We start from the raw sequence: 10,983 nt of genomic DNA, 5'->3' as shown, positions 1-10,983 counted from the left end.
TTTTCAAAGCATACATGTATAATAAAGGCCAAATAGATTGTCAATAGTTATGAGAGTAACTTGTTTTTTTTTTGTGTGTGTGAATTTGAATTAAAAATGTAATACTATGCTATTCATATTTCGTTAAATACAGTGAATGTGTGAAAAAGTTAAAGATGACAGAATAACTGTAGCGTCGTCTGCATCTTGATGCAGTTTCTAAGATTAAAATTACTTTAATTTAGCTGATCGACACAAATACAAAGCGGCATAATATAACTGATTGCTTACCAGCATTAAAACCACTTAAAATAAAAACCTTAGGTTTTTTCTTTGTATACAGCGTCCGCTCCGTTATAAGGATGTTGCAATAACGCCGGTGGCTTTATTATTAACTGACTGAATACTTATACCTGACATTTAGATATTAAAGTTTATCATCAACAGTACCTGCGTGAAACATTATAAACATTGATGATCATCTCGACTGTTTCTGCACGTTCTCAGTCCGCTTAATTAACGGCTTTTCGTTCTATCCGCGTGAAGTAAACATTTTTGTTCTGTACTTTTTTACTTGCATGTATTTCTACATATTTTCGTCCAAGTAACACTCAGGATATAATGTAAGTTATTATAGATAGCATATAAGCTTGTTCTGAAAGGATGACAATTATAAAAATTATCCATCCAGCTTAATTTAGCCAAAATAATGATTTATTCGTTTTCATACTTTATAGATGTTAATTTATCTACTAATATATTATTGAAAATGCCATAAATAAATATTCATTGCCTTCTGTAAGCTATTGCATTCGTTTTGTACATTTATAGTTGCATGAATACTGTCTAATTTTAATTTCTTTAAGACACTGTTGTGTTCTGTATTTACCGATGCTCTGTAAATATGCACTTAAAAAACCTTCTTGTTAAAAAATCGTTCTTCAATTAATTTTTTTTTCACAAGTATATTTAGCTAAAGGCTATTATAGCTTGTTAATCTTTTTCTCATAAAAGGAAAGACATGTAACTTAGCCTACCCTGCTTCTACATCGGTGCAGCTTGTTCTGGATTTAAATAATAATTTTATTTTAGTAAATGAAGACGGTAAAACCGCATTGCGCAATAGTGAGCCACGCAAAATCACCGCATTTACCTTTTAATCACAGTTTACATCGGGATATTGCCAATTACATGTATACAGGGGTAACTCTCTCTGCTCACGCATGTAAACGGATTATTCCGAATGTTTCAGAAACCCGAAACCCGACCTTAACCTGATCATAACCCGAATATTTACAGCATGTAAACGTAGTCACTGAAAGAAATTCTCAATCTCCTAGAAGATTTATACTTGGGCATAGAGCGCGTGCAGAGATCATCGCGAGTCCAAAAGCGACTCCATGATCGATTGTGGTAAACAGGGCATGAAATTAACACCCGACCACGCGCCAAATGCGGGTGGATTTTGCAATTGGCGGGTAACACTGTCAATCTACCAGCCACATTGGCGGGTAGCCAATGCGAATCAGTGATGCGCGGGTCATTGTATAAACAACCCACTCCCGACAGACATTTTCAACTAACCCAACTCGACCGACTGACCGCGTCCTGAATATCATTAAAATATTTTTGGATGACTCGTAACCGGCACCCGCTCATTTCTTATCAACCTGCGCATATCACCGATGCAAATTGAGTGATTCATTGAGAGGATGCGACTGCTGTTTCGCAACGTTCATGCGATTGGAAAGAAGATGAGGCACTACACGTTTGGATGTGCGAGTAAGTATTAAATTGTTGGTGAGATGGGATGAGAATGCAATGCTGACATATACTGCTGTACATTCACAGTTGCACAGATGTGTAGTGCTGCTGTGACGGATCAGAACTTTTGATGTGTAAACTTTAGAGAGAGTTGCGCTTAATATGCCTTATACTGTAGTACATTAACATACATTTTGCGAATATAGTAATGAAAAACAACGTATGTGCGGCGTTTATGTGCGCAGTTTGTGCCCCCTCTGTCTCTGTGTGCGTGCGCGGGTTTAAGGGGACTCAATAGGGCACATCAGAGAGACGCATTCCTAAAAGCATGCGTACATAAAATCGTTCTGCTCTTGACAGGGCACATATAAACAAAATGATCTCAACAGTATTCATTTTCTAATAAAACATTTCTTTATGTCTTAAGTGTATGTATAGAGAGTCAAAAACCAGTCTGTGCTGGTCTTAAAGAGACAGTAACCTCAATTAACCTACTTAAGTCTGTGTCATTAATGTTAATCAAACAACCTAAGACAAAGAGAAATTCACTTTTGTAGCTCTGAAAAAAGTATATTTAATTCATACAATAAAGACAGTGTTATAATTTACTATTCGGGCAAAAAAAACAACTGGCTGGTAAAAACTCTCTGTGGCAGGTGGATTTCTAAATCCACCTGCCACAGTGGCTGGTGATCAAAAAAGTTAACTTCAGGCCCTGGTGGTAAAGTTTCTGCATTTTTGGATGAAACAGCAAATCTTGCAAAAAGCTTGGGCTAAAGGACTTGCATTTTAATTGGAGTCACGTTTAGGGTGGCCATTCGTGCCAGATGACATATGCGGTCGACCAACGCGACTTCCGGAGAACAAACCCAAAAACATGTTCAGGACGTGTCCGGCGGAACTGGCACGAATGGCCACCCTAGTCACGTTGCACTGGATCATGACTATTTTAAGGAGCAGATCACACAGTACGCATTTATGGCAGGGTGAGGTGCCTTTTTTGGATAGTTTTCTATGGGCAGTTTGCAATATATTCGCTGTTTATGTGCGACAAACACCTCTCTGCGTGCTTAAAGTCAAGTCTGACCAGAAAAGCACCCAATGTCATTCGCGTTCTTTCCATTCCAATTGAATGAGAGTGCACAGCTTTTTTTGTAAGGTGAATTAAATAAAGGGAGTGTGGTCTGGCTCGTGTTTTTAACTGTTTTTAAGGGCCAGGTATTCCTTTTTCCACGTCCGCTTCGGCTTTGACAGCTTTCAAAATATACTCACCATGGCCGTGTTTGACACGTATGCAATACAAATAATATCTCATTCAAATTATTACTCTACCAGGCCGTCAGGGAAGCACTGATTTGTGACATTTACAGTACATTAAAAAATTAAATGAATAGCCGACACAATAAAACAAAGGTTATTTATCAAACATTATGGTGACAAAAATGCTCCACAGCTGTTTGTTCCTGGAAGAAGTGAAAATGAAAGAAGACGATCGATGTGCAATTGATGTCTGTATTGCAATTGAGTGGCAATATTTTCTCACGTACACTGTGGTTTGCGCGTACAGTGCGCATGGACGACCTCGGATTCTCCTGATGACGAAAATGACATCATGCGGACGGTGTAAGGACACCGACATCCCTAATATCCCTTCTGCTTTAATGTATAATTGACCCCTTACATTGCAACCGGTACTTTTAAATATTCAGATCAGTCGTTTCGGTAGCACTTTATTTTACAGTACGTGTATTTACCTTGTACATATATGGTAAATAAGTTGTACTTACCCGCAAATGTGTGGAACTTACTTTTAGGTATCTACATGGTAATTCATTTGTATCATTACTGTACTTACTAGTGGTACATACTTGGTAGTTATTATGTAACTTTAGATAAGTACTGGGTAATAACAGATACATACATAGTGTATGTATACTGTAACTTACCAGAAACACTACTGTACTTACAAATTGTATATACATGATAAGTGTGTGGTACCTGTAGGCCAGTGTAAGCTAATGACCGGCACATATGGTGTATGTATACTGTAACTAACAAGAAACACTACTGTACTTACAAATAAGTGTGTGGTAAGTTATACTTATACCATACTTATACCATACGTATATTATAACTAAGAACAAACATTACTGATATGCCATTTTGGTACTCAGTATATTTGTCCTTTTAACCAAGCATTAAATAACCGTATGCATTAACTACTGGTTACATTCAGTAGTACATCCATGGTACCTGCATGGATACAGGACTGTAAAGTAAAGTGTTGCTTTTTACACAGTTATTACATAGGACCTACCACCTAAGATATAGCATCATATACATGTCACTGTGAGGCAAACCCAACTATTGACTATAATACGCATTAACTACTGGGTACATTCAGTAGTACATCCATGGTACCTGCATGGATACAGGACTGTAAAATAAAGTGTTGCTTTTTAAACAGTTATTACATAGGACCTACCACCTAAGATATAGCATCATATACATGTCACTGTGAGGCAAACCCAACTATTGACTATAATACGCATTAACTACTGGGTACATTCACTAGTACATCCATGGTAACTGCATGGAAACAGGACTGTAAAATAAAGTGTTGCTTTTTAAACAGTTATTACATAGGACCTACCACCTAAGATATAGCATCATATACATGTCACTGTGAGGCAAACCCAACTATTGACTATAATACGCATTAACTACTGGGTACATTCACTAGTACATCCATGGTAACTGCATGGATACAGGACTGTAAAATAAAGTGTTGCTTTTTACACAGTTATTACATAGGACCTACCACCTAAGATATAGCATCATATACATGTCACTGTGAGGCAAACCCAACTATTGACTATAATACGCATTAACTACTGGGTACATTCACTAGTACATCCATGGTACCTGCATGGATACAGGACTGTAAAATAAAGTGTTGCTTTTTACACAGTTATTACATAGGACCTACCACCTAAGATATAGCATCATATACATGTCACTGTGAGGCAAACCCAACTATTGACTATCATATGTATTAACTACTGGGTACATTCACTAGTACATCCATGGTAACTGCATGGAAACAGGACTGTAAAATAAAGTGTTGCTTTTTACACAGTTATTACATAGGACCTACCACCTAAGATATAGCATCATATACATGTCACTGTGAGGCAAACCCAACCATTGACTATAATACGCATTAACTACTGGATACATTCACTAGTACATCCATGGTACCTGCATGGATACAGGACTGTAAAATAAAGTGTTGCTTTTTAAACAGTTATTACATAGGACCTACCACCTAAGATATAGCATCATATACATGTCACTGTGAGGCGAACACAACTATTGACAATAATACGCATTAACTACTGGGTACATTCACTAGTACATCCATGGTACCTGCATGGATACAGGACTGTAAAATAAAGTGTTGCTTTTTAAACAGTTATTACATAGGACCTACCACCTAAGATATAGCATCATATACATGTCACTGTGAGGCAAACCCAACTATTGACTATAATACGCATTAACTACTGGGTACATTCACTAGTACATCCATGGTAACTGCATGGAAACAGGACTGTAAAATAAAGTGTTGCTTTTTACACAGTTATTACATAGGACCTACCACCTAAGATATAGCATCATATACATGTCACTGTGAGGCAAACCCAACTATTGACTATAATACGCATTAACTACTGGGTACATTCACTAGTACATCCATGGTAACTGCATGGATACAGGACTGTAAAATAAAGTGTTGCTTTTTACACAGTTATTACATAGGACCTACCACCTAAGATATAGCATCATATACATGTCACTGTGAGGCAAACCCAACTATTGACTATAATACGCATTAACTACTGGGTACATTCACTAGTACATCCATGGTACCTGCATGGATACAGGACTGTAAAATAAAGTGTTGCTTTTTACACAGTTATTACATAGGACCTACCACCTAAGATATAGCATCATATACATGTCACTGTGAGGCAAACCCAACTATTGACTATCATATGTATTAACTACTGGGTACATTCACTAGTACATCCATGGTAACTGCATGGAAACAGGACTGTAAAATAAAGTGTTGCTTTTTACACAGTTATTACATAGGACCTACCACCTAAGATATAGCATCATATACATGTCACTGTGAGGCAAACCCAACCATTGACTATAATACGCATTAACTACTGGATACATTCACTAGTACATCCATGGTACCTGCATGGATACAGGACTGTAAAATAAAGTGTTGCTTTTTAAACAGTTATTACATAGGACCTACCACCTAAGATATAGCATCATATACATGTCACTGTGAGGCGAACACAACTATTGACAATAATACGCATTAACTACTGGGTACATTCACTAGTACATCCATGGTACCTGCATGGATACAGGACTGTAAAATAAAGTGTTGCTTTTTAAACAGTTATTACATAGGACCTACCACCTAAGATATAGCATCATATACATGTCACTGTGAGGCAAACCCAACTATTGACTATAATACGCATTAACTACTGGGTACATTCACTAGTACATCCATGGTAACTGCATGGAAACAGGACTGTAAAATAAAGTGTTGCTTTTTACACAGTTATTACATAGGACCTACCACCTAAGATATAGCATCATATACTGTACATGTCACTGTGAAGCAAATCCAACCATTGACTATCATACGTATTAACTACTGGGTACATTCACTAGTACATCCATGGTAACTACATGGAAACAGGACTGTAAAATAAAGTTTTGCTTTTTACACAGTTATTACATAGGACCTACCACCTAAGATATAGCATCATATACATGTCACTGTGAGGCAAACCCAACTATTGACTATCATATGTATTAACTACTGGGTACATTCACTAGTACATCCATGGTAACTGCATGGAAACAGGACTGTAAAATAAAGTGTTGCTTTTTACACAGTTATTACATAGGACCTACCACCTAAGATATAGCATCATATACATGTCACTGTGAGGCAAACCCAACTATTGACTATAATACGCATTAACTACTGGGTACATTCACTAGTACATCCATGGTACCTGCATGGATACAGGACTGTAAAATAAAGTGTTGCTTTTTACACAGTTATTACATAGGACCTACCACCTAAGATATAGCATCATATACATGTCACTGTGAGGCAAACCCAACTATTGACTATAATACGCATTAACTACTGGGTACATTCACTAGTACATCCATGGTACCTGCATGGATACAGGACTGTAAAATAAAGTGTTGCTTTTTACACAGTTATTACATAGGACCTACCACCTAAGATATAGCATCATATACATGTCACTGTGAGGCAAACCCAACCATTGACTATAATACGCATTAACTACTGGATACATTCACTAGTACATCCATGGTACCTGCATGGATACAGGACTGTAAAATAAAGTGTTGCTTTTTAAACAGTTATTACATAGGACCTACCACCTAAGATATAGCATCATATACATGTCACTGTGAGGCGAACACAACTATTGACAATAATACGCATTAACTACTGGGTACATTCACTAGTACATCCATGGTACCTGCATGGATACAGGACTGTAAAATAAAGTGTTGCTTTTTAAACAGTTATTACATAGGACCTACCACCTAAGATATAGCATCATATACATGTCACTGTGAGGCAAACCCAACTATTGACTATCATATGCATTAACTACTGGGTACATTCACTAGTACACACTTATTGTGTATATACAATTTTTAAGTACAGAAGTGTTTGATATTAGTTATCATATATGTACACTATAAATATCTGTAATTTACCCTAACTTGCCTGTAAATACTAAATACTTATATTGTACATTTATTTGTAAGTACAGTAATGTTCCCGTTAGTTACAGTATACCTACACTATAAGTATGTATCTGTTATTACCCAGTACTTATCTAGATTTACATAATAACTACCAAGTATGTACCACTGGTAAGTACAGTAATGATACCAATTAATTACCATGCAGATACCTAAAAGTAAGTACCACACATTTGTCGGTAAGTACAACTTATTTACCATATATGTACAAGGTAAGTACACGTACTGTAAAATAAAGTGCTACCAGTAAATCAAATCAACTTTTTACACATTCTGATTCTTGGTATGAACTTCATTTTTTACAATATGTTTTTTTAAAACACAAAGTATTTATAAAGGAAAGACAATTTAAACAAAATATTGAGATTCAAACTAAAATTGATATCACATTAGACAGAATAATTTCAAAACTGAATTAAAACAAGTGCTGTGCTAGTCCTTCATGTTGTGTTATAGAAAACAACATTTGATAACAGATATGGCAAAGCTTAAGCTATGGAATAGCTCTTAAGTATGGAAACTCTTAAAATGAGAAATAGTGCATTTTGGAGACGTCCTAGAAGATGGTGCAGGCACTCAGGAGTGAAACCAGCAGTATCATCAAACAACCACACAGACCTGGAGCTCCGGACCATGGCCCTTTTTCTGGGGTCCATTTGTCTGTGAATAAAACTCAGTATATGATAAAGTTATAAAACACAAATTAATAAGATTTGAAAAACTGAGCATTAAGAACATTAAAGCAAATGTTTACCTGCATTTCCATCAGACCAGACGAAAGGACCCATTGATATAGAAGAACTGTCATAGAAGTCCAGAGACCTGCCGACCCTCTGGTGATATCCAGAGACACAGTCCTAAACGATTGAAAATGTTACATCAGATAATCATATAATTAAAATATTGAAGATTTCACAAAAAACATCAAATAAAAGCACACATTATAGAGTATTAAAATGATTTAAACTCATTAGTATTAATTGGTGCATAATATTCTAGTTTATATTAAACGTAACCCATATTTTCTTCAAAAGACAACTGTATTTTAGGGTAAAAGTGCAAAAATAATGTATTTTTCTCATGTTAAATCATATGAACTGTAAATGACACATACGGATGATTTTTTTTCACATACGGAGGATTACAGGTGGAAACTTTGTAAGCTTTACGTCACCAGTTTAAATCTTTGATTCTAGTGCCCTCTAGTGACATTTATATAACCTTTCATTACTTTAATCATTATGAGCTTTATTATACAAAATGTTGACTCACAATGATGTTGCAGGGTTTTTTTTAGGTATGTTCAAGGGCATTTTTTGTTCTGCTGTACGTGAGTTAGTCCAGACTATTATTTAATTTATTTGTTTATTGCTGGGTTGTTATTGTATTAATTTGTCAAATTTATCCTGCTGAAATAAACAATAGAAACTATCACAAAAATTCTACTGGTTTCCATTAAAATACTAATAGGAACCATTAACTTTTACCATTAAAACTACTTCAAAATTCCTTTTTGTAGTGTGTTTTGGGAGATATTCCAGTAGGATTTAATGTACACTTCAGAGACCAGTAGTTTCCATTACAAGCAATAAAATGTTAATTAAAACCATTATTATTCAATAGAATTTCTGTGATGGTTTCTATTGTTTTTTAACAGGATAGTAAATACTAGCCAAAATCCTCCATTTAGAGTACAAAGTCCTAATCCAAGAATATTTGTGATACATAGCGTTAAAGAATTTAGTATTTGGTATTTTTAGTAAACTCACCGCTGAGCAGTTATTGTTGGCCAGACAAAGATGAACAGCACAGTGCAGGTAAACTTTAGTGGAGTTTGAGTTGAAGATGAACATCCTGAAGGAGAAACGGCTGGATGTTGAGACACCATTCTGAAGAAGCTTCACTGTGTTATCATGTGGATTTGGACACCTGAGGATAAGGAGGATTATTTATTTAACCCTTTAAATGTCTTTAAAGACGTTACAGCAAACACAAAGAAATGTTTGTCTCTTACTCTCCAGTGATGAGATCCCAGCGCAGACTGTAATCTGGATCATTCACAGGTGTAGCCCAACATGTGTCAATCACTGTCACCAACTGTCGACTGTCAACCCCATCAACACGAACCTCAACAAAATTCTCCTGGTTGAGTTCTGCATTCACACTACCATTGAAGGGCTGAGAGAACCCAACGTCATGATATGGGATCATTCGGACCTGATACATCCCTTCACCAGCAAGATTCTTGTGCACACGACTGCACAAACAACCACATAGATCAGCGATATAGTTTTGAATCTTCTTGTCTATTGATTGACTTTTATTAACTGTATGTAGCAGAGTAGTAATGCAGTCTGACCTCTCCAGTGGGTTGATTTCTATCATAGAAAGTGTTTGGGTTTGGGGGTAAACACAGCTGAAAGAAATCTGCAGAATTCTCTCTCTACTGATGAGACCTTCAGATGACCCTGGTGCTCCCAAAATAAAGTTCTCATAGATGATATGAGTGCCATTGGCCTGTGGATCATAAACATTTTGGAGTAAAAAAACTATTTATTTATTTACATCAAATTATGGTAAAATAAAAGGTCTAATTAGCTCTGTTTATTAGAATGCTGCACATGCAGTGCTGTTTGAATTCACTTCAGATGGAGATGAAACGGTTTTTACATGCTAGATTTATGTGGAGAAACAAGATTTGTTTTAATATATTTATCAATAAAACCACTTCTATTTTCTAGAAAAACAAATATGTGCAATAACAGTCCAGTTTACATGACATTTACCACTATTAAATACACAACTATGGTCATTGGTTACTCCATTATTGAATGTTCAAAATGCCTCATTTAATCAAATACATTAATACTGTTGTTCAAGGAAACATAACCAGAAGGAAGATTCTGGAAAATCCCACTATGCCTTTTCCTGTTGAACAGATTATACAGGTTTACATTGTTTTATGTTATACTTATGAATTTTAATGAATTTTTCTTGTGAAGTTTAACGTGGAAGTGCTTAAATATGTAATGTAAGAGAGAGCGGGACACAATCCAACATTTTTTAGCTTTGGCTCATCATTCAAAAATATTTAAGATGAATAATTTTTTACACACTCAACACACACATCTCTGCTGCAAATGAACACTTTAAGTTTGTGTGACCTACTGTTATTGTTCAAATACATAAAAAGTACAAATGTTACAACTTACGTTTCACAATTAAGGCAAAAAATATTTTCCCTGATATTATATTTAACAGTTATCATTTTGATTAATTGTATAGTATTTTCATTTCGTTATCATTGTATGAGAATTTGTGTGTATTTTG

The 10,983-nt window shown here is 35.7% G+C and overlaps 1 protein-coding gene across 1 annotated transcript; it reads right to left on the bottom strand.

The window, feature by feature from the left end:
- Positions 1-8,209: 8,209 nt before the first annotated feature.
- On the bottom strand, positions 8,210-10,038 carry LOC135757583 (uromodulin-like). Its single transcript, XM_065272170.2, has 5 exons — positions 10,013-10,038; positions 9,668-9,910; positions 9,423-9,582; positions 8,408-8,510; positions 8,210-8,313 (listed from the first exon to the last, which is right to left on the bottom strand). The coding sequence occupies exons 1-5, from the start codon at positions 10,036-10,038 to the stop codon at positions 8,210-8,212; spliced, it is 636 nt and encodes a 211-aa protein (XP_065128242.2).
- Between the last annotated feature and the right edge of the window lie 945 nt (positions 10,039-10,983).

The sequence above is a fragment of the Paramisgurnus dabryanus genome, chromosome 1 (genome assembly GCF_030506205.2).
Source record: "Paramisgurnus dabryanus chromosome 1, PD_genome_1.1, whole genome shotgun sequence".
Classification (NCBI taxonomy): Eukaryota; Metazoa; Chordata; class Actinopteri; order Cypriniformes; family Cobitidae; genus Paramisgurnus; species Paramisgurnus dabryanus.
The sequence above is the reverse complement of the archived record's forward strand: the minus strand, read 5'-3'. Positions and strand labels throughout refer to the sequence as shown.

Coding starts and splice junctions, on each gene's coding strand:
- LOC135757583 (XM_065272170.2), bottom strand. CDS start 10,038: ATGATAGAAATCAACCCACTGGAGAG. Junction 9,583..9,667: donor TGGGATCTCATCACTGGAGA/GTAAGAGACAAA, acceptor CCTTATCCTCAG/GTGTCCAAATCCACATGATA. Junction 8,314..8,407: donor CTGGTCTGATGGAAATGCAG/GTAAACATTTGC, acceptor TTTTATTCACAG/ACAAATGGACCCCAGAAAAA.